Source organism: Tiliqua scincoides, chromosome 4 (genome assembly GCF_035046505.1).
Source record: "Tiliqua scincoides isolate rTilSci1 chromosome 4, rTilSci1.hap2, whole genome shotgun sequence".
NCBI lineage: Eukaryota > Metazoa > Chordata > Lepidosauria > Squamata > Scincidae > Tiliqua > Tiliqua scincoides.
The window spans coordinates 52,550,542-52,578,020 of record NC_089824.1 but is presented as its reverse complement, the minus strand read 5'-3'; the positions used below and the strand labels follow the sequence as shown (position 1 = coordinate 52,578,020).

Genomic DNA, 27,479 nt, shown 5'->3' with positions numbered 1-27,479 from the left:
CAGGCAACAAATGTCAGTATATAAAAGAACTATCTGATTTTTATAGAATCATTATTGCCTTGTGTATCTATTAGATCGGGGTGCCCAAACCCTAGCCTGCAGGCCATCTGTGGCCCTTGGCAACACCCAATCCAGCTGCAGGGACCCCCCAGTCTCCAATGAGCCTCTGGCCCGCTGGAGACTTGATGGAGCCTGCACTGGCCCATGACTGCCCGACTCAAGCTGTGGGCCAAGTTTGCACAAGGCCTTTTACAGGACTTGAGCTATTATGAGAATTTCAGGTCAAGTTTGCACAAAGCGAGGCCAGCAAGAGTAGCAGGAGAGAGCCCTCCACCACGGCCACCCTCCATCCTCCACTGCGGCCACTGCCAGCTAGGCCCTCCACCAGGGCTGCCGCCAGCAAGTCAAACAATTCAGCCACTGCTGCTTTGTGACCTTCACTGCTGCCACTTCTTCGCACCCCCCTGTAGAGGGGCTGAGTGGGAGCACAAGAGCAGCAGGAGACAGCCCTCCACCGTGCTACCACATTGTACAATTTGTAAGTGCCTGGTGCCTCCTGTTTCATCTCTTGGTGATGCTTTATTTTTTTTATTCTACTCACTCAGGTGGGGAAGGGTGGGGGTTGAGCAGGTGGGCAGCATGGCTTCATGTCTGTGTGTTCCATTTCTGTTTAAAAAAAACTTGGAAGTGCCTTGTGTCTTCCATTATGTCTTTCGGTGATGCTCATTTCATCCCTCAGATATACAGGTCCAACCTTGTTATATATGGATTTTTTATACACAGATTTGACTCAACATGAATGGCTGCTATAGATGAGAAGGAATGTGCAGATCCCTGGAGAAGGGGAAAAATGCATCCCTTTAAAATCACAGTTTAAAAAAAAAACTGCTTTTCTTACTGTTGTAGAGAGACAGTCAAGCAAGCAATTAGAAGTATAACCTTATTATCCATGGATTTTTCACCTGTGGACAACTAAGGGCACAATCCTAACAGCACCCTGGGCAGGTGCAAGTCCCTTGCGCCAGCCTAGGAGGGTTGCAAATGTGCAGTACGGCACATTTGCACCTCCTCAAGTGTCTGCTGGGCTGGCATGTGGATGCACACTGGCCCATGGAGGCTGAATTCAGCCTCGGTGCCAACATGGGAAGGGAGCCTTATGTCAGCCAAGCTCAGCTGACGCAAGGCTCTGGGGTGGGCAGGGAGGAGGTGGGAGGGAGGCATTCCGGGATGGGGGGGAGGGCGGGTGGAGTGCAGTCCCAGGGGCAGGCAGGGAACAGGAGGCGCGACTGGAACCCGGCAGTTATGCAGGATCCCAACCCCAAACAGTGCAAAGCGGCTTCAAACTGCTCCACTCTCCTCGGACTTGTGCCACCTCAAGAGGTTGCGCAAGTCAAAGTAGACCCGTAGGGGCTGCAGTGGCTTACCTGGGAGTAAGGGGAAGAGTTTCCCCTTACCTTTGGCTACTTTGGCACCCTATCTCGCTCTGGCCTGCCTGTTTGCAGCAAGATAGGATTGCACTGAAAGAATCCTCTTGATGAATTCAGGATGTGAAAATCAATTTTTCATACCATTTCTATCAGAGCATGGTTTATAAGGAGCCAGTTTCGCCAAACCAGCAGTTGCCCTGCCACCTCATGACGAAGGGCATGAGCATGCGTCTCCCACTCCCCACCGTGGCACACCGTTCCTTTCTGCATAATCCCATGAGGAATATATCGTCCAAAATAGCCCTTACACACAGTTCTAATATCTGTTTTATGTGACATTTAAATCGCCCAGATGCTAAACTCGCAGTGCCTTACCTGGCACTTTGTTCCCAGAGGCACTTGGTGCCCCAGAGGCCACGAACGCTTCTGCAGAGAGCCATTTAAATGGTGTGAGAAAGGCAGTTCAGGTGATTCATTGTAAATACAATGTTGTGGTACTATGGCATGTGTCTCCTCCCCCCCCCACCGATTCTGCAGGGCATTTGGATATATTCAACCAGTCCAGGGTGCCACCGTCACCTCATGACTGCCTTCATGAAGGGTAGAGGCCTTGCTTGTGCAGGGCAGCTGTTTCCAGAAAGTGGACCCACCTTCGAATCGTCACCGAGGAACATAAAGCCTCTCCATATTCATAGGTTGTGGCTGGATAGTTGTACCTGTGACTACTTCAGGTGGTATCTGTGGAAATCACAGCAGTTCCCACAAGGAAGTTTTGGGTCCCCGTGGCAACTTGCTGCCTAGAATTTGTCACGCCCTGTGATACGCTATATAGAGATGATTAGTGATGTGAACTATGTCTGTATAGTATGTGCCTTATGAATTCTCTCTTTTGCATAGTCCTCTCATTTGTGGACAGGTTGTCTGCACTTCAGTATTTTAAATACAAGAAGTTGTTCTTTGTAAAAAACATTATTTTAGCAATTTTAGGCAGCACAATCAGCCCCTGCCAGCCCATGATGATGCCATGGCTGCTGCCTCTGCCACAGCCTGTAGAAAAGGAACGCTCCTTACCCTGTGCAGTTGTATCAAACCCAGAAGGACTTCTGGTTTTATTTAAAGGGAAATAAAACCAGAAGTTCTAAACCTCCAGCTTTAAGGAAACTACTCAGGGAGCAAAGTAAGGAGGCAGGTGGCCTGGTCCTTCTTTTGGTGAGTGGGAAGTGAATCACTGTGGTTTGCATTAAAGGCAGGCTGGAAGGAGGCATCAGTAGACTTAGGATGTTCACCCCAAATCTGCCACCCGGTGAGCTATGGCTGGTGGAGGCACCACAGCTCACCATGACAGAATGGTCTTCCTTGCAAGAAACTGAAGTTGCGTGCGAGCAACCCAGACATGCATCCAGCTGGAATGATGGGGGTGAAGACCAGGGAAGGAGTCTTAAAAGCAAGAGATGGTAGGACAGAGGGGAAGAGAAGGAAGGAGCCAAAATGGAACCATGGAGGTGAGTGAAGGAGAATGGAACACCAGAGGGATGAAGATAAGGAACAAGGAAGAGGGATGCAGGGGACGAATGGAAGTCCAGGGCTACAGAGATGGGGGAAGCACAGTGAGTGGAGAGCAGGAGGGGGAGATAAGAACATAAGAACAGCCCCACTGGATCAGGCCATAGGCCCATCTAGTCCAGCTTCCTGTATCTCACAGCGGCCCACCAAATGGCCCAGGGAGCACACCAGATAACAAGAGACCTCATCCTGGTGCCCTCCCTTGCATCTGGCATTCTGACATAACCCATTTCTAAAATCAGGAGGTTGCGCATACACATCATGGCTTGTACCCCGTAATGGATTTTTCCTCCAGAAACTTGTCCAATCCCCTTTTAAAGGCGTCTAGGCTAGACGCCAGCACCACATCCTGTGGCAAGGAGTTCCACAGACCGACCACACGCTGAGTAAAGAAATATTTTCTTTTGTCTGTCCTAACCCGCCCAACACTCAATTTTAGTGGATGTCCCCTGGTTCTGGTATTATGTGAGAGTGTAAAGAGCATGTCCCTATCCACTCTGTCCATCCCCTGCATAATTTTGTAAGTCTTAATCATGTCCCCCCTCAGGCATCTCTTTTCTAGGCTGAAAGGCCCAAACGCCTTAGCCTTTCCTCATAAGGAAGGTGCCCCAGCCCCATAATCATCTTAGTCGCTCTCTTTTGCACCTTTTCCATTTCCACTATGTCTTTTTTGAGATGCGGTGACCAGAACTGGACACAATACTCCAGGTGTGGCCTTACCATAGATTTGTACAACGGCATTATAATATTAGCCGTTTTGTTCTCAATACCCTTCCTAATGATCCCAAGCATAGAATTGGCCTTCTTCACTGCCACTGCACATTGGGTCGACACTTTCATCGACCTGTCCACCACCACCCCAAGATCTCTCTCCTGATCTGTCACAGACAGCTCAGAACCCATCAGCCTATATCTAAAGTTTTGATTTTTTGCCCCAATGTGCATAACTTTACACTTACTGACATTGAAGCGCATCTGCCATTTTGCTGCCCATTCTGCCAGTCTGGAGAGATCCTTCTGGAGCTCCTCACAATCACTTCTGATCTTCACCACTCGGAAAAGTTTGGTGTCGTCTGCAAACTTAGCCACTTCACTGCTCTGCCCTGTCTCCAGGTCATTTATGAAGAACTTGAAAAGCGCTGGTCCCAGGACAGATCCTTGGGGCACACCGCTTTTCACCTCTCTCCATTGTGAAAATTGCCCATTGACACCCACTCTCTGCTTCCTGGCCTCCAACCAGTTCTCAATCCATGAGAGGACCTGTCCTCTAATTCCCTGACTGTGGAGTTTTTTCAGTAGCCTCTGGTGAGGGACCGTGTCAAACGCCTTCTGAAAGTCCAGATATATAATGTCCATGGGTTCTCCCACATCCACATGCCTGTTGACCTTTTCAAAGAATTCTATAAGGTTCGTGAGGCAAGACTTACCCTTACAGAAGCCATGCTGACTCTCCCTCAGCAAGGCCTGTTCGTCTATGTGTTTTGAGATCCTATCTTTTGAGATGGAAGAGGAGGTGCAACCGAACGAGGGAGAGATGAAGGAGTGAAGTGGGAGGAGAAGCTAGAGAAAGTGGTGACATGTCTAAAGCAGGCTGGGTACAGGGAAGTCTGAGGCTTGGAAGTCAGTGAAGGCAAGTGGAGAAGACTGGAGGGAAAGGACTGAGGAGCTATTGAGAGGCATGAAAGACACCCATGGATCAATGAGAGGCCCTTGCCTACCCAGGCAGGCCCAGGTGTGAGGAGTATGTCAGGAACAGCCCTCTATACCAGCCCCCACCCATGCATGGATTACTCTGGACAAATGGCCACAACTGTCTAAACTGGTATCTCTTGCTGGTCACATCCAGCTCAGTATGAATGAATAAAGGCCCCTCTTTTCTTCGTGTAACTGCAGTGGACTGTTACATTGTCTTGGTTTGGTGGTGGAAAAACACCTACATTTCCCCTTCTGTACATCTGATCAATGTTGTCTTCCTTTTCACTGGCCCTGACCCTATCCATGACTTACCTTCCCCCGTTGACATGGCACTACCTCCGTGAGAGTGTGTGCAGGTGGAGGGAGAGCCCCCCCAAACCCCTCGCAATATGCCACTGATGCGAATCCAGCTGTACTAGGCAAAATTCTTTGGGGATTTCTCCTGAACAAACCATGCTGAAATGAATGGGAATTGCGCAAGAACACTTTATGTACAGGAAAGCTTCTTGCTTGTTTGTGGCTAGAATATTATCAGTGAATGTTTCCCTATATAACCATCCTAGCACTGTTTGTTTCCCTCTTGTTCCTTCCCCCTAACCTCCTACATCCAAAATAATGAATGTTCTTGAACCAGAATGTATTTTTTGGTGTTATCTGACCATTACTTTTGATTTATAGAGCAAGGAGACAGGGGATTTTTATAAGCTCACCCTGCAGTACTGAAGATAACAAATGTAATATAATAATCTAACTTCTCTAAGATAGCCTACTGAAGGGAGAAACTCCTATAGATTTCTCTATCTATAGCCACACATTGCACATTAAGGAATTTTATCTTCTGACGCAGGCAGAGCTACAAGAATAATTTTCAAAATTCAACCATTCATTAATCATGCTCAGAGCAGCAGCAACAACAACAAAAGTAGAGTTATTTGTTTCTTTCTTTGTCCTAAATACAGTATGTGAGCTCTATATTCATGGACAGAATACTATTGTTTAGTGACTTGAAAGTAACTTCATTCTATCATTCTAAATTTAAAAAAAATAAACAAACCCTTGAGTTTATTATGGCATCGTTTCATAAAAATACAGTCTTGGCAAGAATATTCGATTTCAAGAAATCAAATTTGAAGTAATTAAAAACATCCAAGTGAGCAAGTGCAGTGTAGGGAGAAAAAACGGCTTAATTGAAACACGAAATAATGCAGCATCCTGAAAGAGCAAACTCATAAATTTGTTGTATTAAAACACCGACACTCTTACATTTATGACAAAAAAAACCACTCCAAGATCTGAGCCCTATAAAGTATATCTTTAAAAACATATAGCCAGAAGGTAGAGAAATCAAAAATATAGCCAGGCTTGGCGAGAAAAGTAACATAAAAAGCACAATATGAAAATGCATATATTTACAGAAAAATATGGTGTCTGCTTTTTCAAATGCAAGCATTAATTTTTTTGGAATTTCTCATGACTGAAAACATGGCTACGCATGTTTATATATTATAGGCCCCATTGATTTGTGCTATGAACAAGCCAAAGATGTCAGGAGTGTATCTGGATCAGAGGAAATGAAGTGAGTTTGGACAGGATTATGGGTAGGAGAACAAGCAGGCAGGCCTGAACAGGATTCAAGGTAAATAAACTAAAATAAAGCAGATTGGTTCAGAAGTACAGGCACAACCAAGGCATCCCAGGTACAAGCTGTTGACTATCTGGTAGCACTATACAGGAACCTCTGGAAAGGTTGGAGACAAACAAAGCTTTGAGATCACCGTTCCTCTATGCCAGGGGTGTCCAAAGTTTTTGGCAGGAGGGCCACATCATCTCTCTGACACTGTGCCGGGGGCCGGGGGAAAAAAGAATCAATTTACATTTGAAATTTGAATAAATTTACATAAATGAATATATTAAAGATGAACTTATATATATGAATGAAGGTCTTGCAATAGCTCAAGGCCTATAAAAGGCCTTGCACAAATCAAGGCTGGCCTTTGCTGCCACTACTACATCATAGACGTGAAACAGCAAGCAGTGGAGGGAGCCCTCATCCCACAGCTCATGTGAGAGGTCAAACAGTTGCCCTCACACTGAGAGCAGTTGCATCAGGCCAGTGCGGGCTCGAGCAAGTGTCCGGAGGGCCAGAGGCTCATTGGAGACTGGGGGCTCTCTGAGGGCCGCATTGGGAGTCCCTGAGGGCCACAGGTGGCCCCAGGGCCGGGGTTTGGGCACCCCTGCTCTATGCTGATCTCCCAAAGCTTTCCAAGTTTTATCATTGTCCCAAAGGATTTTGCCCATTTGGCAGCTGCTTCCATCTTTCTGCCATTTTAGCTCAAGTGGAAGAGATTCAGCAAGGGCTTCTTCTTGGTTAAAAAGGTGGATGTGAATGGGATTAGTACCTCACCAAGATAAGAGAAAACGAACACAGCAGTCATCCTTAGCTAATTTTGAAGAAGCAACTTCTGGCAAGAGAATACAGTTAAACAATAATGAAGACTTTTGCCCATAATGTTATGACCCTGTTCAGTTAAAATACTTAGAATCAATTCACATTGGTAGGAATTTACAGACCAGTAAGCTTACACACTGCACAGCTCCTCCTTTTTTGCATATCTCTCAAGGGAACGCTTGGTCAGAGTACTTGGAGGGGCCATTAAGAATGCTTGGCCAGAGTGCAGTCAGCCCCCAGATGCCACTTACACCTTCTCTAAAGATTTTGGCAAGTGAATGAAAATGATGGCTTAAAGTTTAAACTAATGGTGTTCTTAACAGCATCATTAATGGCTTTTGTGACACAATACAGGAATAAAGGAACCTTAATATGGTCCCTGAGATCATGGGACTTAGCTGATCACTAAACTAATGATAGCTGAAATCTCTCTCTCTCTCTCTCTCTCTCTCTCACACACACACACACACACACACACACACACACACACACAGAGTTTGGACAAATGAAGAGGGACCTGAATATGGGATTGGAGAAAGGAAAGAAATAATTTCACTACCAGCCTTTGGAAATGGATAGGATTAATTCTGATAATAATTATCTTCTAAATCTCTCCGCCATCTTCCAGATCAATAGAAAAATTCAGCATTTAAGCCTTGATTTATCAACATGAAGAACAAAAAGTATTTTTAAAAATTCAGTAGAATTTGACACATGCATTTGGTTCCTGGCTGAAATGAACCTTAAGCAAAAATGAAGAGATCAAAAATGAAATTCATTTGATTATGAAACTCTCCTCACTTAGTAATGGCGCAGTCCTATCCAAGCCTATGGCAACAGATCCACTAGTTACATTGGCATGAAAGGTAAACCATCACAGGGCACTCTGGAACACAAAGAGCCAGAGGCTTTGTGCTCCTACCAATCACCCACCCAGGCTGCAACAAAGCAGGTAAGGTGGAGGTGGGGACAGGTTGTTGGCAGTTTGGGGAAGGAAGCAAGGATAGTCAGGGGATGGATCCGGCAGCAGCAATGCAAACATAACCTATACCCCTTTCCCATCCTGGACCAGCCCCCTGACTCTCCTTGGATTTATGCCTGCAGAAGAGCTAGTGTGGGTCCAAGGTATCCCATTGACGGCCAGATGGGATACTTACCTCTACAGAGAGGTAAGTATAAAATATTTTTACTTATCTCTTTCAGGCCATCTGGTGCCCCACACCATAGCATGCCACACATGCTCCGTTGGCAGCACTACATGCTATGGACCAGCAGGGGATAGGATTGGGCTGCCCGCCATTGACAAAGACCACCAACAAAGGCCAAAGATAACCAGTATTGTTGACAAAGAAGTCTTCAAATTAGGATGAAGAGAGGCCCTGACTTCAAAGAGAGGCATGGAAGAGAGGGAACTTGGATTATGTTTGTTAAAAGGTGTTAGCCTAAATGGACAAAAAACACTATTTTAGGCTGCATAGTGGGTAAGCATGGAGCTGGGGGTGGCAAGGCAGAGCGCACAGAATGGAGGAACTGTTTCTTAGGCCACAATCCTAACCAACTTTCCAGCCCTGACATAAGGGCAATGCAACTTTGAAGTAAGGAAACAGGCATTGCCTTACCTTGAGGAGGTCTCTGTGACTGCCCCGCTAACTGCAGGATGCAGCACATGCCCCACTGGCACAGCTATGCCAGTGCTGGAAAGTTGGTTAGGATGGCGCCCTTAGTCTTGCATAGGGTAAGGCTGTCCCATTTTCCCCCAAGAAGGCCCACAGGCCAACTATTCACAATTGGGCTCTAACAGCATCTCCCAAGTCCACTGAGCATGCAGTACTCACATGTTGCTATGTGCTAAATGAAATTTCACATCCAATCTAAACAAACCAGTGGTCTCACATTTTAAGCAGAAGAGCAAGCAATAAAGAAATTCAGAATGAACATACCAGATGTATCTCCCAGCCAAAGCCTGGTGAACATAACCATGAGAAAGCTGCCAAAATGAATTCATGAAACAAGATTAAAACCCTCTCTTGGTTCTACTAATCTGTTATTGTTGCAGTACAGGAGGCAGTCACTTGTTTCTCTACAGCTACTGCCGTGCCATAACTCAAAGTGGTGCCACTATTTCAATGTCACTACCCAGTGAAACAAAGTAATACAAGTAGGGAAAGTGACAGAAACTAGAGATTTCAGAGATTCAGGATCCATAATTGGGTAGTTATACAATTTTAACAAGCATCATGGGATGACTCATTGAGTGCATTCAGTCCTCATCAGCTCCAGCTGCGAAGGGTCTCAGATACTAGCTGTGGAAAAGATCTTTTTCTTAATATCTTGGAAAGGCGCTCCAAGTCTAAGGGCCAAGGGAGCATTTTTCTGATTTGTAAATGGTTACGTGCATGTGTTCATCAGATCAGGATGTTTGAGTTTCAACAGGTAGTTGGTCAATAAAAGCAACTTGGTCCCAAAATCTGATTATAGCCCCAAACCCCCAAAACAAAACCTTGAAACAGACCATGAAACAACAAACATTCAAATAAAAAAAGTATCAGATATAGTATTAGGTTTTGTGAACACTTAACCCATTTCTGCCCAGCCCACAGTGTACACATTTGATCCCTGTTGTGTATATGCAACATTGGGCAAAAATGGCTTAACAGAGTAGCCCTTGGCAGGTGTTTGCCTGCTATGTACAGGATACCCTGGTTGGGGAAACCTAGAGAGCGCTAGATGACTGTGTCCCTAAGCTAAGGTGTTTTCTAGCTATGTCCTTGGGTGTCTCATGTTCGATGCTTGCCTCTGCAGAAAAGTACTGGATGCGGAGATACTTGCGGTATGTGGGCTTGAAAAACATCAGCACAGGTGAGGCTAGCTGGTGTGCTCATGTTATCCCCCCCCCACAACGGCACACTGTATATGGCCGACGGGCGGACTTCTGACGGGCGGACTTCCCTCAAATGAGGAGGCTGGTTAGAAGGAGGTTGAAAGGGAGGATAAAAAGAGTCCAATCTCTCCAGAGTGTACGGAGGCTGCTTAAAACAACAGTAGTAGAGGCCCAGCAGAGGTGTATACCGCAAAGAAAGAAGGGTTCCACTAAATCCAGGAGGGTGCCCGCATGGCTAACCAGCCAAGTTAGAGAGGCTGTGAAGGGCAAGGAAGCTTCCTTCTGTAAATGGAAGTCTTGCCCTAATGAGGAGAATAAAAAGGAACATAAACTGTGGCAAAAGAAATGTAAGAAGGTGATACTGGAGGCCAAGCGAGACTATGAGGAACGCATGGCCAGCAACATTAGGGGAATAATAACATTAGGGGAATAATAAAAGCTTCTTCAAATATGTTAGAACATATGCAACATTAAGGGGAATAATTACATTAAGGGGAATAATAACATTAGGGGAATAATAAAAGCTTCTTCAAATATGTTAGAAGCAGGAAACTCGCCAGAGAAGCAGTTGGCCCTCTGGATGGTGAGGGAGGGAAAAGAGACTTAGAGATGGCAGAGAAATTAAATGAGTTCTTTGCATCTGTCTTCACGGCAGAAGACCTCGGGCAGATACCGCTGCCCGAACGGCCCCTCCTCACCGAGGAGTTAAGTCAGATAGAGGTTAAAAGAGGTTTCAGACCTCATTGATAAATTAAAGATCAGTAAGTCACCGGGCCCTGATGGCATCCACCCAAGAGTTATTAAGGAATTGAAGAATGAAGTTGCAGACCTCTTGACTAAGGTATGCAACTTGTCCCTCAAAACGGCCATGGTGCCAGAAGATTGGAGGATAGCAAATGTCACGCCTATTTTTAAAAAGGGAAAGAGGGGGGACCCGGGAAACTATAGGCCGGTCAGCCTAACATCCATACTGGGTAAGATGGTGGAATGCCTCATCAAAGATAGGATCTCAAAACACAAAGACGAACAGGCCTTGCTGAGGGAGAGTCAGCATGGCTTCTGTAAGGGTAAGTCTTGCCTCACGAACCTGATAGAATTCTTTGAAAAGGCATGTGGATGTGGGAGAACCCGTGGACATTATATACATTCTGGACTTTCAGAAGGCGTTTGACACGGTCCCTCACCAAAGGCTACTGAAAAAACTCCACAGTCAGGGAATTAGAGGACAGGTCCTCTCGTGGATTGAGAACTGGTTGGAGGCCAGGAAGCAGAGAGTGGGTGTCAATGGGCAATTTTCACAATGGAGAGAGGTGAAAAGCGGTGTGCCCCAAGGATCTGTCCTGGGACCGGTGCTTTTCAAGCTCTTCATAAATGACCTGGAGACAGGGCAGAGCAGTGAAGTGGCTAAGTTTGCAGACGACACCAAACTTTTCCGAGTAGTGAAGACCAGAAGTGATTGTGAGGAGCTCCAGAAGGATCTCTCCAGACTGGCAGAATGGGCAGCAAAATAGCAGATGCGCTTCAATGTCAGTAAGTGTAAAGTCATGCACATTGGGGCAAAAAATCAAAACTTTAGATATAGGCTGATGGGTTCTGAGCTGTCTGTGACAGATCAGGAGAGATCTTGGGGTGGTGGTGGACAGGTCGATGAAAGTGTCGACCCAATGTGCAGTGGCAGTGAAGAAGGCCAATTCTATGCTTGGGATCATTAGGAAGGGTATTGAGAACAAAACGGCTAGTATTATAATGCCGTTGTACAAATCTATGGTAAGGCCACACCTGGAGTATTGTGTCCAGTTCTGGTCACCGCATCTCAAAAAAGACATAGTGGAAATGGAAAAGGTGCAAAAGAGAGCGACTAAGCTGATTATGGGGCTGGGGCACCTTCCTTAAGAGGAAAGGCTACGGCGTTTGGGCCTCTTCAGCCTAGAAAAGAGACGCCTGAGGGGGGACATGATTGAGACATACAAAATTATGCAGGGGATGGACAGAGTGGATATGGAGATGCTCTTTACACTCTCACATAATACCAGAACCAGGGGACATCCACTAAAATTGAGTGTTGGGCGGGTTAGGACAGACAAAAGAAAATATTTCTTTACTCAGCGTGTGGTCGGTCTGTGGAACTCCTTGCCACAGGATGTGGTGCTGGCATCTAGCCTAGACGCCTTTAAAAGGGGATTGGACAAGTTTCTGGAGGAAAAATCCATTATGGGGTACAAGCCATGATGTGTATGCGCAACCTCCTGATTTTAGAAATGGGCTATGTCAGAATGCCAATGCAAGGGAGGGCACCAGGATGAGGTCTCTTGTTATCTGGTGTGCTCCCTGGGGCATTTGGTGGGCCGCTGTGAGATACAGGAAGCTGGACTAGATGGGCCTATGGCCTGATCCAGTGGGGCTGTTCTTATGTTCTTATGCAGGCAATGTGCCTGCAGAGAATGAATTGCCTAATAAATCATTCTGAAAGTTGATTTTGATTTGATATTTGTTATTTTTGCTTGGAGGGTCCACGCTTGACCAAGTGCAGCAAGTGAGATTTCCTAAAGTGATGCAATACTGCTAACGCTTATTATGTTTTTGCTCATCATAATGTCTGAAGAATGATTATGCACGCCAAACCCATCCTGAACTGGTGACCGTAGCCTGCACTCATAGCCTCGCTTGTGCACCTGTAAGCTAGCAACAGAGTCAATTCCTGGATCAGCACTAGCTGTCCAATCTCCATGGCAAGAATCATGCTAGCAGCCTGAGAGAATAGTTGCAGCATTTGTCAACACTGAAACTTGCTCCTGTTTTCCACATTTCCGATGTGGCACGATAGCACCAAACCGAGACCGCAGGAAGCAGACTAGTGGGTGTATCATTACTTGTCTGAACTGCTCATCAGTTATCTTGCTCACCTGAATGGTTTGACAATCAAAGAGGAAAATCAGCAACACAATTCTTGCAGGAGGTGCTGCTACATGGAGTTTTTTATGTTCTAAAAAGAGGACACCTTTGGATTCTCGGTGATCAACAGACAAGCCTCCTGCGCTAACATAGGCTAGATTTCAGAATATCTTTAATCAAAATGCAGCATTGCAACCCTGGAACGGAAACATGAACATAACAACCTGAAGCAGCTGTCTAAAGTACTTTCATTCACAATTAGAGCAGCTTCCTCCTTCCAAACTGGTGCAATCACAACTTTAAATTAAACATATTTTCATTTAAAAATTTAAAGGAAACCATAAACCTTTTATAAAGCAGGCTCGAGATAAAGTTAGACAAACAAACTGAGCATCTGTGGGTTTGTGTGTATGAAGCAGCTCAAGATGGTGTATGTGAATGCTTTTCCTTTGCAGGAGGCACAGTTAGGATCAGAGATGGAATTTCTCAAGAGGTAGACATGGGCACTAAAATGTACAAATATTCTCATGCAGAGTGGCATGAGAATCTCGGTAGTTAATGAACACTTGATATTTATTACTGTTCGTCTAGAGCAGTGGTGCCCAAACCCCGGCCCTGGGGCCACTTGCGGCCCATGAGGCCTCTAAATGCAGCCCTCAGAGAGCCCTCAGTCTCCAATGAGCCTCTGGCCCTCTGGAGATTTGTTGGAGCCCACACTGGCCGGATGTAACTGATTTCAGCATGAGGGCGGGCTGTGGGAGGGCTCCCTCCACTGCTTGCTGTTTCACGTCATGGTGCAGCAGTGGCAGGGAAGGAAAGGCTGGCCTTACTTTATGCTAGGCCTTTTAGAGGCCTTGAGCTATTGCAAGACCTTCATTCATATAAGTTCATCTTTAATATATTCATTAATATAAATGTATGTAAATTTATTCAAATTTGGAATGTAAATTAATTTTTTTTCGCCTGGCCCCCAACAGTGTCAGAGAGCTTATGTGGCCCTCCTGGATGTGGAAAAAACTTTGGATACCCCTGGTCTAGAGAAAAAAAACATTCATAGGTGGAGGCATGCACAGAGCAAGACACCAAAACATCCTTGCCTCGCCAGTGAATGATTTGCTTGGCTTCTCTTCATCAAAGCATGCAGATGGCCAGTTCAGAAATCTGACCAAACTCACAACAAGTTGCAACTCTTCACAGGCTATTACTCCATGGGCCAAGAGGTAAACCAAATAAATATCTGACAAGAAACCTCAGGCATTCTGGAGCCTACTGTAGTCTTTTTTTAATGATAAATAATACTTTGATTAAAATGTCTTAAAACCCTTAAATTTAATTTTCCAGTCTTTTCTACTTTATATTGGCCTGTTCTCTGTAGATGGCATTGAAAGCCCTTTTTATTCTACTAATCTAACTTAAGGTGAACACTGAATGCTGGAACACCAAGATAAAAGCTAGGTCAGCTGGTCTCAAACTTTTCAAATAACTGGCAACCCAATCATATGCAGGTCTACTCAGAAGTAAGTCCCATTGTGTTCAATGGAGCTGACTCCCAGGAAAGTGTGCACAGGATTGTAGCCTTGATAAACCCAGCCTAAGTCCCATCCTTGGTTAGGTTAAAAGTTAAGCCTGAATTGGCACAGACTTTGCATCTCTCCATCAGTTCACTCATCTCCCTCTCTCTGCCATTCATTTAGCAGTTCTAGCTATTGTGTTCTGAAGCCATTCACAAGGTAACAGTAAGGACAGAAGGAAGGTTGGTGCCCTGAGAATACAATGCTCCCCCTGCCCCAAAATCTGGGAACTAGGGAGACAACTCCAAGATACAGACAAGAGGAGAGAAATTCCTTCAGTCGAGACCCTGGGTGTTCCCACTCCACCATCTCCTTGCACCAGGGGAAGCCAGTCCAATGCAGTCAGGAAAACACAGTGCTATAGTACGGTATCCTGATTCATGCCTCTCCTGTTTTGTAAGGAAGACTAGAAGGAGTCAGTATACTAGATTGTGGGAAACAAGTTCTCTGCCTAAAATGTTTAAGGACATTTCAGTGAAAAGGCAACTTAAGCAGGATACAGACATTGATGGGCATGATCCAAAAGGCACTACTGTGGTACAGTCACAGTGTTTGGGGGGAATTCATCCAGCTTCCTTGCTTGAATGGAGCCCCCAGTCTAACAGTCCCAGCAACTGCATGGTGTTTCCAGTCTAACAGTCCTGATGTCTCCTTCCTAACAGGTGACCAGTGCTTAACTGCCCTTTAGGCTGCCCTCTCCCCACCCTGGAATGCCTTCTCCTCACCCTCCCCAGAGGCTTGTGTTGGCCAAGCTCGGCTGACGCAAGGCTCCCTTCCCAAGTTGGCGCGGAGTCTGGATTCAGCCTCCACAGACCGGCGCACATCCCTGCACCTGCCCAGCCGACTCCTGAAGAGATGGAGACTCCTGAAGAGAAAGAGACTCCTGAAGTGCTCTTTACAGCACTTTTGCGCCCCTCCTAGGCTGGCGCCTGAAGATTGTGCCCTAAGTGTACAATCCTATGCATGCCTACTCAGAAGTAGGTCCCATTGTGTTCAATGGGGCTTACTCCCAGGAAAGACTGAATAGGATTGCAGTCTAAAGTACAAAGTACAGGTTAAAGTTTGGCTGCTAAACAATACAAACATACCAACAATAATTTGACCTATTTGACTCAAATTGTCCTTGTTTTCTAATCCGTCAGTCATCCTCTCACTGAATAGTGTGACCCACCATACATTTGAACACAAAATATGGCAAACAACAAAGGGAATAAATATGCCTATGAGATCAATACTATTCTGTGATCTTGGATCGCCTGTGTTTTTGTGATTCTCCCTCCCCAAATGCAGATGCTGTTGTCTGACATTTTCATTCTGTAGCTATTTAGAAAAACAGAAATAATAGGAACTATTACTAGAAAAATACATTTCTGCATAAATTCACACATGCTGAAAACGCTTCACACATTCACAAAATTTACAGAGATCTGTCATCAGTCTGTATAATTTGCATTTATAAATCCAGCTTCAGCAATACTTGCTTATCTGTGTGCAATTCTGTTTTCCGTCTCTCACTGTAAACTGTGCCTCCACCCTACCACACATCTCATTTAAATAAGAACAGTTTTTTTTTCTTTTTGACAGAGCCAAAAGACTTTTCTCAACTTTGGGCTGCAATGCTCAGCAGTTACTTAGTAGTAAGTTTTACAGCCCTGTCCTAGCCTAGGCTGTGCAGCCAGGCTGCATGGCCTGCACTGTATCCAGTGCAGGATAATAGGTGACTGGAGGAGGTCTCCTTAGGATAAGGAGATATTTTCCCCTTACCCTGAGTGTAATGCCCCTGCCTGCCCTATGGAGTTACTTGGATCTGTGTCACCTATTTAGCTAGCAGATGTCCAAGTGGCCCTGTGTAAGACTGCCTAGCCTGGGAGGAAGGATAGGATATGGCAGATTCGCCAATCTCACCCCCCTCCTGGGCCTGATTCCACCCCTCCCTCAAAACATCCCTCCCCACCCCTCTGCACCTCGGGCCTGCTTCCTCCAGTTTCTCAGAGTCTCCTGAAGCTTGCCATATGATGTGAATGCATGCCAAGCCTTGTGACAGACTCTGAGGAGCTGAAAAAGAAGTGGGAAAGACAAGGTAAGCCAATGTGCTTGCATGCCTGCCTCTTTCTCTCTCTCAGCACACACACATGTACACGTACATGCACATACAGTGCCAGTTCACAGCACATCAAGAAAAATAATTGCAGCAGACACTTTAAGAAATGCTTGCTTAATTCACCTGTTCCCCCTCCCCAACTCCCATGCATTCCAATGGGTGTTAAGCAAGAGATGTGGCCCAATTTTCCTATAACTATAATCTCCATAGTTTAGTGCCCTGGTGCTGTGCTCCACGTGCTCTGAGATGCACACATAACGTTTCCATGTCTGTAGGCTTACTTCCCCACTCATTTCAATGATATGGACATCCTGGCCTGAAAAGAATTGTGCGTAAATTTTAGAAATAATCTCTTCAGGGAAACACCTGAACCCTCTGTGCATCATTAGAACCTTCACACCAGCACCAAATTTGCTGGACAAAAGAGCATAAGTGCAAGAAAGGATGAATATATTTTGCTGCTCTTCTGAGTGAAACGTTACCATCTTTCTGTTTGTGTTTGTTATCTTATTTTTTTTTTAATTCCAATTCAGTGTGCTCAAAATGGAAAGAAGTTCAATCTAGTCACAAGATCCAAAATTAGCATTTTATTCAGAACATTGGGGTCAGGGATGTATCATTTATATTCTGGTACATTATACAGAGGCAAAGCTGTTGTCAGACATCTCTCTGGTTTCAAAGCTCTTTTTAACATACTGTGTAATTACTTGAGTCATCAGTATCAGGCCACCCCTTGAGTTTTTCTCTCTCTCTTCATTTTTTTTGTTTGTTTTTGGTACAAATTATGTAAAACATTTGTGCTAAGAACTTTTGTCCCTCCCCAAAGAAAAACAAAACAAAAAATTAATTAAAAATAATAATAAAAAAACCAAACCTTGAGTACTCTAACTACAGCTCAACAATTGAATCAATGTCACTTGTTTGCAACCTGTTTGTAAATACTTTATCAATAACGAAAGATATAAACATGCAAAAACCTGAATCCATAGCCCAAATAATACATACACATGTTTGGAAGTCTCTGCACTTCTCCATAGACTATGCCAATAAAACATTATGTACACATACCATTTTTTACAGTGAAGTGGGAAAAAAAGTAATGGAAAAAAATGTTTCTTTAAAAAAAAAATGCGTATATGGAGTAAGACCAAAAATGTGTCTAACATTCTATCATAAGAAAAGAAAATCAGTTCTGCTACAAACTGGTGATATGAAAACTCCCTTTATTTGCAACCAGCTGCATAAGTTTTAGAATTTTAGTGAAAAACCCTAACATCTAAAACTAGAAGTATTGTACATTTTTTTTTTCTTTTCATGGCCTTCTTTCCCGCCCACCCCCCACCCTGCCCCGATAACAAAATTTCCCCATGAGGTTTTTTTTTTCTTTCCTTTTCCTTATTTTAATAAAAGCAATGCAATGTAACAAAAGCATGTTGAAGCATATTGTGATTGAACTTTCTCCCCACCCCAATGTGGTCTGTCTCATTGTTTCATAAATCAGTACCATTTAAAGCCTTAAACATAAAACTAATTCCAATCTGAAAAAGGTACAAAAAGGCACATAAAATCCCAGTGCTTCTGTACTGTAAAATTCAAGTGTAACTGAGCTCAATTGTTTGTTTCCTTTTCCAAACAGCATTGGATGACTGATATTCCCAGTGAGCCCATATTGGTTTGCAGCCTATGCCAAAGCCTTCAGCAAGCACTTGTGCTAGTAGACTACAAAGTTAAAGCCTAGCTTCTGTACGCTTGTTGGGAATACCAGTGGAAAGGTTTGTACTTGTCCAAAAGCAACAGTGGCCACCTTGGCATTCAGTCATCGCCTCCGCCGTACATGTCGGCAAGTTTCTTGAAACGCGGACCCCAGTCGTTTAGGTAGTCATAGTCTTGCTCACCACCGCTACTTGAGGAGTTGAGGGAACTCAAAGATCCAGCGGTGGAACCACTCCCCTCGTAGTCAAAGACTAGGAGGGAGTCATAAGGAGGGGCTGTAGGGTCATTGTCTGCTGCTTTAAGTCCCTGGAACAAGAGAAAGGAAGAGGTCAGAATAATAAAGAGGGAAGTAGGGAAATACATTTCTTGACCTTTTTACTACTGCAGCTTGGTTTGGGGGAAAAGCAAAGCTATCAAATGTGCTTGAGCAGTACAGATGTGAAGAAGAACAATTAGCAAAATAAATAACTGCTTGGGTGAACACAGCCACAAATATACCACTCACATCACATGCCCGATCTCATAAGAACATAAGAACAGCCCCACTGGATCAGGCCATAGGCCCATCTAGTCCAGCTTCCTGTATCTCACAGCGGCCCACCAAATGCCCCAGGGAGCACACCAGATAACAAGAGACCTCATCCTGGTGCCCTCCCTTGCATCTGGCATTCTGACATAACCCATTTCTAAAATCAGGAGGTTGCGCATAAACATCATGGCTTGTACCCCATAATGGATTTTTCCTCCAGAAACTTGTCCAATCCCCTTTTAAAGGCGTCTAGGCTAGACGCCAGCACCACATCCTGTGGCAAGGAGTTCCACAGACCGACCACACGCTGAGTAAAGAAATATTTTCTTTTGTCTGTCCTAACCCGCCCAACGCTCAATTTTAGTGGATGTCCCCTGGTTCTGGTATTATGTGAGAGTGTAAAGAGCATCTCCCTATCCACTCTGTCCATCCCCTGCATAATTTTGTATGTCTCAATCATGTCCCCCCCTCAGGCGTCTCTTTTCTAGGCTGAAGAGGCCCAAACGCCGTAGCCTTTCCTCATAAGGAAGGTGCCCCAGCCCCGTAATCATCTTAGTCACTCTCTTTTGCAGCTTTTCCATTTCCACTTTCCATCTCCTCTGATATCGGGAGCTAAGCAGGGTCAGGCCTGGTTAGTACTTGGATGGGAGACCGCCTGGGAATACCGGGTGCTGTAGGCTTATACCATAGTCTTTCGAGACTGAAGGTTGCCAACCAACTTTAATATTAAAACAACAAAGTTCACATCTCTCAAGCCAATTTGAACAGTCAATCTCTGGAGATCAACTCCTATCAGGCTGTAGGCTCTGAACATGAAGCACCCACAGTGAGTATGAACTCTGACATTCCTGAAATGACACATCTAACGATGACCATGGGAGTAAAATGCTGACAAGCTGACTTTATTGTGTGGTTTCAGCACCAGACATGTGAAGGTGAAGCAAGCCTGGGTCAGTACTGGTCTACATGATGACTAAAGAATAGGAAGAGCCAGTAGCATAGCTAGAGGGGGCAAACAGTAAGTACTGTAGTTGTTGTATCGTGCTGTGTAAGTGGCCTCTCCCACTTACTGTCTGAGTCATTCCGGGCAGCAATGGCAACATGCAGGGTTTGTCACTTAGTTCTGCAAGCACCAGCACATTGCTGTTGCTGCCTAAGTGGCTCCAATGGTGAGTAGGAGGAGCTGATTATACATGGTGTTGTCGCACCTGCTGTATTTACCATTCCCCCCCAAGCTATGCGACTGAGAAGAGCTGAAATGACCTCCCCCCTCCACACACACCCCTTAATAATTTGCAAAGAAAATACCAGAGAGGTGGAAAACAATCTCCATCTGTACTGAAAGGATTAGGCACCCACTTTGCATGAGTGTAAATTCATTTATCTGCCATGGCAAACAGACACTGATAGTGCTGTTTTTCTAACATAATATGCATGGCAGGAATTGAAAAAGTTTCCTGGTTCTAATTCATTAGCTCAACTTGTTTAACATGGATCCAATTAACAGCAGGCATGAAAATCCACATTGTTCAATTAAATGGTGGGAGGTTTTTTGTATATCTTTCCCTCCTGAATTTTCCTGACAGCTAAAAGAAGGTTGAACACGCGAACTCAAACTGCAAGACATGCACTTAGCAGGGGGAGGCTTCATCTGGCCGACTTCAACCAACCAACCAAATCAAACTCCTCACACAATGTGATTTTGAAACCAAAGCACAACTGGATTTGGTGTGATGAATAAAAAAAGGATGCATTATATTGAAGGCTTTTTTTTTTACATAATTCATTCTTGCTGCTAAGATGTAACCTGCAAGAATTCTGGCAAGCATGATAGCGACCTTGTAAATGTGCATTGCAGTGTTGGGCTGGAGTGCAAGCTGTCATTTCTCTTCTATCTTCATGACTGTCAGTAAGGCCAGCTTGTGTACCTAGCCCTGGGATGGTAGTTTAACAGGCTTCAGCAAACAAATGCATATTTTCTAGGGTTGTGTGTCAACCTTATACATCAGAAATGGATCAAGCAATCTTCTTAAGTCTTTTCAAGCTGGGAGTTAGATTTTCTTAGTTCAGCATCCACTGCTGGCAGTGGATAATATAAAACTGCTGGTGCTATTGAGTTTATAGGATAAAACCGCAATGAAAAATTCAATGTTCCAGAGGCTGCATTTAATGTGCAAACTGTTTGTTGGAGAAGAGGTCCTGAAAGGCAGTTTTACAGAGGCACGATGCCACAGCTAAAGCTGCCGCAGCATTTGCATTTACAGCCACACTAAGTATTTACACTTCCCGTATTCTAAACAACTGAATTTGGTATCCAAATCTAACACTTGGTGACTGCAACAGGTAGGTTAATTTTTTATAGCATTTGATTGATCAAATATGCAACAACTCTCAAAGAGGACATATCTCCAAAATATCTTTTACTTTGTTCTGACCAACACAACCTTCAACACACAACATAAAGGTGTTTATGGTTTGTGCTTAAATGCAAATTTATATTCCGGAAATGAAGAACAATTTCACTGGTGTGATTTGATCTATCCAGTGGTATTGCTGTGACTGACTGACTCTCTTGGCCTGTAGTGCCAGACAGATTGGATTTTGAATTTATAGTTTGGCAGGTAGAGGAGAATGCATTCATATTCTACCCGCTCCTAAAATTCAGCTGAACTCCTTTGGATCATATGAAGCTAATTTCTTTGAATACCTCTCCCTGTTTGAAGTTTCCTTCAGTCTCTGAAGAACCTTAAGTAGACAGGATGGTTCTGCCTTTTGGGCAACAGGTGTGGCTGTTGGGTGGGCCTCTATTTTCATTTTAGAACACTGGTGGGAAAACGCAAGTCAAGGAGAAAACATAGGTAGGCAAGAATTGAGGTTGGGTGAATGACAGACAGAAGAGGCCCACTCATTTCATTATCTGCAAAGCCTATGGGATGTGACCTGATGGGTCCAAAACATCTGGTATAATCTATAATATAAACACTTCGGCAATAAAATGTCCTGTCCCCAGCAAGGTTAGTTCCTGCCCTGCCTCGAGTGAAGCCTAGGTATGAGTGGACCTGTGAACAGGAGTAACCTGTATGCTTTGATTAGGCCCAGGAAGATACCCTGTCGGTAGGTGCAGAACGCCACCTACTGGAATGGCACAACCAGCTGCGCAATACCTACTTATCAGAGCCCTGGTACACTGCAGAGGAGGGGGAATATTGACAAGCACACAGCTCCTTGTAACTGGATTCTAGTATCAATGATATGATGTATCACCCCACTCTTGTCACTGCAGTTGGTGGAGACTCTGGATATGTGGGCTAGTCTGTGCCCTTGTTGTCCTAAGCATGTGACAAAGTTTAAGACATTCAAAACAGCTTTGAGCTGTTGTTCCTACAGAATTGCTTCCACTTGCTCTAAACTTCTTGCTCAGAGTAGCCGGCCTATTCATGTTATTAAGTAGATGAGGAAAGCGGAGCAGAATCTACCACTACTTCACATTTTATGTTTAAATTTATATTCCTATTTCTTCTTCAGTTCAATATTATTGCAGTTTCCAAAGAGGGATGTACAAAGAAGAGATCAAAGCCTAGGTCTTAAATTCCACTAAGGGCGCAATCCTAACACCTTATGTCAGTGCTTTCCAGCACTGACTTAAGGGCAATGCAGCTCTGAGGTCAGGGAACAAACATTCCCTTTCTTTGAGGAGGCCTCCGTGAGTGACACCCAACTGCAGGATGCAGCACGTGCCCCGTTGGCATCACTATGCCAGTGCTGGAGAGCACTGACATAAGGGGTTAGGATTCGCCCTAAAGTAGTCATTTTCACACACCATAAAACTTGGTCAATGGCAAAGGTAACATAAAAAGCAAGAGAAACTGTAAGCCGATGTAGTGTTGCCTGTAGAGACATATATCTTGGGCATGTTTAAATGCAAGAAGGCAATTAATGCTCTACAGCAACGACAAGTATTTAATGCACTTATATAACATTAATTTTGCTCTTCTCTTACTAATCTTATTCAATGGAGCTCTTTAGGTCTATACAGAGGTACTGAATTTCCACTATTCCTGGAATTCAAATGGCAATGTGTGAGGAAAATCAAAATGAACTCCATCTATTATAAATTGGAATTAATATATGAATTTAGGCTAAATTAACATTTTGTTTGTTATGTGGAACCCAGTGAATAATCCCTCTTGGAGATATTGTGGTTAAGACTGATAACATATTATGGAAGTAATTAATTCCAATGCACAAAAGTTAATTGATGCATTTCCTTTTTCTGTCTGAATAATTTAATTAAATTTTCCTATGCTTAAAAAAGCCATATTTATGTCTATTGTTCCAGATAATTTTAACTGCATAAGCAACTTTAAAAAAATTATGGTTCTTTGGATGTAAAAGCTATTCATTTTCTGGGTAGATAGTGTCTAATAACAGCTAAAACTAATATCTTTTTTCTTCTGCTCCCATTTTACCTCGTTAATGAAGTCCCCAATGTCCCCAGGATGAGGAGCTGCTGATCTGACCGGATATTGAGGTTCTGCATGGATAGGTCTTTCATCAAGTCTTCTTATTCCAACAGGTTTGATGGCATCTGGTTCTATAGTGTCAGGTTGCTGCAGTTGGCTTAAGTCATAGTCCTGTAAAAGAACACATAATGAAAATGCATTGGAGGGAGCAGGTCTTATTCCTATAACTGAAGATATATATGGATAACTATAAAACCAATTCAGAATGCTTCATGAGGCATCTTCATCATTCGTGCAAAGGATTAACAGCCCAATCCTGACAAGGATCTGTGCCAATGTGTTCCACTGGCATGTGCTATCTCAGAAAAGGTAGTAAAGAGCTTTGTGACAGTGCATGGCCCAGTTGACAAAGGCTTGCCGGAGCAGGTAAGTCTATTGCAGGGGTGGGGGAGAACGAGAAGGGGTGGCATGGGGTGGGTGGGAGTGGAAAAGGGCGGTGATGGGGGGTGGGTGCATTGAGCCTAGGAGGGGGACAGGATCAGTGGCACGCACCATAGCCAGACAGCCTTCCCAGGTCTGATTTGCCTGCATGGAACAACACAGACTTGAGCCAGTGATATTACTGGCACAGATCCGAGTTGACCCATTGCGACTGCTGGGGCTTACCTGGGGCAAGGGGGAAAATGACACGCCAAGGAGATCTGCACCAGCCAAAAATCCCCTGTGGCTTAGCCCATGCTGGGGTCCCTGTATTGCTGCACAGGGATTTAGGTAGGATTCAGCTGTAAGAGTGAAACACTGTTTATTGTTTCCATACTGTCTTTGTCTCCATTTACTATGTCCTTCCTATTGGCTGCTTTATAAAGCATTTTTTCCACTGTAAAACAGATTCAGAAGTGGCATTCATCTTAAACTAAACAATTTTCCTAGTAAAATATTGATTTACTGTATGCATAGAGTGGCCGAGATTGACTCTTTTGTATCCTAACACAGGTAAAATGGTGGATACCATCATTCTGGGACACAACAAGAACTCTACAGATTGGATAATACTGTCAAAGAATGAATTTAAGACAATATCTAACTTCATAAGTCTATGAATATATATGAGCCATGGAGAAAATTGTATGAACCGTAAAAAGCTTCTGAGATTGGTCCTTAATTTTAAACATTTTCCTCCTCAGGAGGAAGCCAGGCCGGTGCTCCCAGAAGTGCCGGCTTCCTCCTACTGCCTTGTGTCGGCTTGGATAAGCCAACGCGAGGATGAAAGGTAGGCATGGGGGAGGTGGGGAGAAGGAGGAAGGGAGGTGTTCCTGGGCAGGGGGAGGGTTAGCGGTGGGCAGCCCTGGCGGGCAGGGAGAGGCAGGCAGATGGACACAGACCTGGTAAGACTTGGGGATCATAAAAGAGACTGTACAGCAAACTCTCTCATATCTATTTTGGTTTGGATGCTTTAAGAACTGGAAAAGAGGAGCTGAGTCAATTCTTCTCTGTTCTCTGGAATTCTTTATCTGGCACAGAAATGATCAACGTATCACCCACACAACAGGATTACAATCTCCTTTCAATAACACAGAAGCTGGTGAAAACCCAAAGGCTGAAACCTACAGAATGGTACTTCCAGGTCTGCCTCTTTGGCTTATCCTCAGTTGAATACCATCACCTCATACAAAACAATGTCTTTAAAAAGCCTCTTGTAGTTCAGCTTAGGTAGCGCTGAAGAGGGAAGACAAATGTGCTAGTCATTATGTCCAGTTCAAGCTGTAGACAATTTTTTGCAGCAGACCCCTTTTGACATAAGCTTCACAATGTGGGAAATGCTGCAGAACAGTTCCTTTAGATGACAGAAAGGTAATTTAGGGCCTGATCCTATATCCCGCCAGCCCACAGCATGCAACACTGCTGACGAAGCATGCGCTGCATACTACTGGAAAGAGGGGTGGTGAACAGATGGCACAAGAGATGCGAATAAAACATTTCTTTCTTACTTGTGGCCTCCAAGGGGTCTCTTCAGATCTACACCAGTTATTTTACTGGAGAGGAGATGTGGGATGTTTCAGAGTGAGAAAACAGAGACAGGATCTTGGCATGCAGCACTGCTACCAAGATCCTCCCCTGAACTGCCCCTGCCTAGCCTGCTCCATGCCCCACTCCTCCCCTGAACTGACCCACCACTGACCTACCTGCTCTGGTGGGGTGTTGAGCTAGGGACTGCTGTTGCTCTGGCCATTTGCAAAGGTGGATTCAAAGCACTCAATGCTCATGCAGCTTTTGTGCTGCCAATTTGGAGGCTATAGTTGTGGATTGTGAGATTCACAACCAGGCATGTTCAGCAACTATTACCCTACACATGCCCAATCTCATCTGATCTTGGAAGCTAAGCAGGGTCAGGCCTGGTTAGTACTTGGATGGGAGACCGCCTGGGAATACCAGGTGCTATAGGCTTATACCATAGTCTTTCGAGACTGAAGGTTGCCAACCAACCATGTTTTCAAATTTCTTTGGCTAGAGCAGTATGAAAATATCCCTTGAGGATTTTCTAGATATAAAAAGTTGGGTACTTGCTGTTTTTTTAAGATCCCCTACTACAGAAGATGTGAAAACATGTACAACTATTAATATTCCATTTACGTCAGTCTGATCCTGCTCTACTGAGTGCATCCCCTAAGGCTTGCTTCATACTTTACATTGGTGGTGGACTGCTACTGGAAACAGACTGGAACATCATGTTTGTTACTGCAACACTTCAGTCCTTTGCTGCCTCTGGCAATATGGACTGTGTGATTTCAGAGAAAAAGGAACAGAGGATACTAGGGCACTTTGGATAGATCTGCATTTCAGTTAATTTATGAACATATACTATTCTGGGGAGCAACTGAGAAAATGTACTTATCATTGTATTGCACAGAATCTGAAGCAGATGTGAGTGTAATACATGATGCTTTGAAGGCAAAGGAAGAGATTATTACCCAGCATACTCTTTGCTGAGCTTATACTTGCAGGCTGAAATCTAATGTGGTTTGTGATGGTTAAAGTTCCACGAGAGGTGTCAATCCTCTGGAAATGAAACTGTGGCAGTCAACTGCTTAAGGAGGAGTCATTCTTGAAGGATCAGATGCAGATAGGCTGGACCAGATGTGTCAAACGTAAGACCCACAGGCCTGGTGCAGCCCCTGGAAGCTCTTTATTTGGCCCATGGGCTCCCCCAGCACCAGCTGCTTTCAGCTGATGAGCTGAGGTGTCACTTCTGGAAGAGTTGCCCATATGATAACTGGGCCGTCCTATATCTTGAAAATATATCAAGATTTCTGTATTTTCTCTCATTTGCAGCTAATGAGTGCCTGAGAATAAGTGTTGATTCCTGGTCATGGTCTTCTTAATGACATCACTTTCTGCTTGATGACATCACTTCTGGCCCACAGAAGGCATCAGGAATGCTATTTGGCCCACTGCACTGGTTTGGACAGTGCCAATGAATGTCTGCCTCAATTCAACATATGGAAAGCCAGTACATATGGATTCTAAAAGAGTGTGGGGTGGAAGGAGCCCCTAGAGGTGACTTTTTCATTATATGTGAGAGACTTTTTCCCACATGGCTCTCCAGGACAGTGATTTTCATCTCACAGCACACTGACAAGGTACAAAAATTGTCAAGGCATACCATCAGTTGTTTTGACAACTGACAAGGCACACCACGCTGTTAGTGGGGGGGGGGGGCTCACATCTCCCAGTGGCCCCACTAAAAAATGACCCTGCCCCAAACACTCACGGCACACCTGCAGACCATTCGTGGTACACCAGTGTGCACAGTGGTTGAAAATGGCTGCTCTAGGAGGTACTTGCATACTCTAGGGCTCAAGACGATGAGTCTTTCCAAGTACACACTGAAAAATGGCAAACAGTCCTAGGGTGAAGGATTTTAAGAGCCTGGAATCCACTTTGTCTGCAGAGACTAAAACATCACCTCTGTAAATATTCTCATAGGTGAGCATCATGATTGCAATAGGCCTCGACTCTCTGGAGCAAAGATGATGAACTTGTGCACTGAGAGCTTCGCTTTGACTCATTCTTTTCTGAGGCCTTGAGATGTCAGAAATCATTTTTAGGGTCTCTAACACAAACTTCATAGACGAGACATGTATGTCTTGATTGAGCCTCTTTGGAAGGACCCCCAGTTTTTCCTGGCCCCCCAGCA

General features: G+C 44.5%; 1 protein-coding gene and 1 pseudogene across 1 annotated transcript in view; one reads left to right on the top strand and one right to left on the bottom strand.

The window, feature by feature from the left end:
- Nucleotides 1–17,151: 17,151 nt before the first annotated feature.
- CDH2 (cadherin 2) overlaps nt 17,152–27,479 on the bottom strand; it is a 159,082-nt gene continuing 148,754 nt past the window's right edge. Inside the window, exons 15-16 of the mRNA XM_066624299.1 lie at nt 23,291–23,455; nt 17,152–18,598 (exon numbers count right to left, since the gene is read on the bottom strand). Coding sequence (XP_066480396.1) covers nt 18,392–18,598; nt 23,291–23,455 — 372 coding nt within the window. The 3' untranslated portion in view covers nt 17,152–18,391. The remainder of the gene's footprint in view (nt 18,599–23,290; nt 23,456–27,479) is intronic.
- LOC136650718 (5S ribosomal RNA) lies at nt 25,613–25,729 on the top strand (annotated as a pseudogene).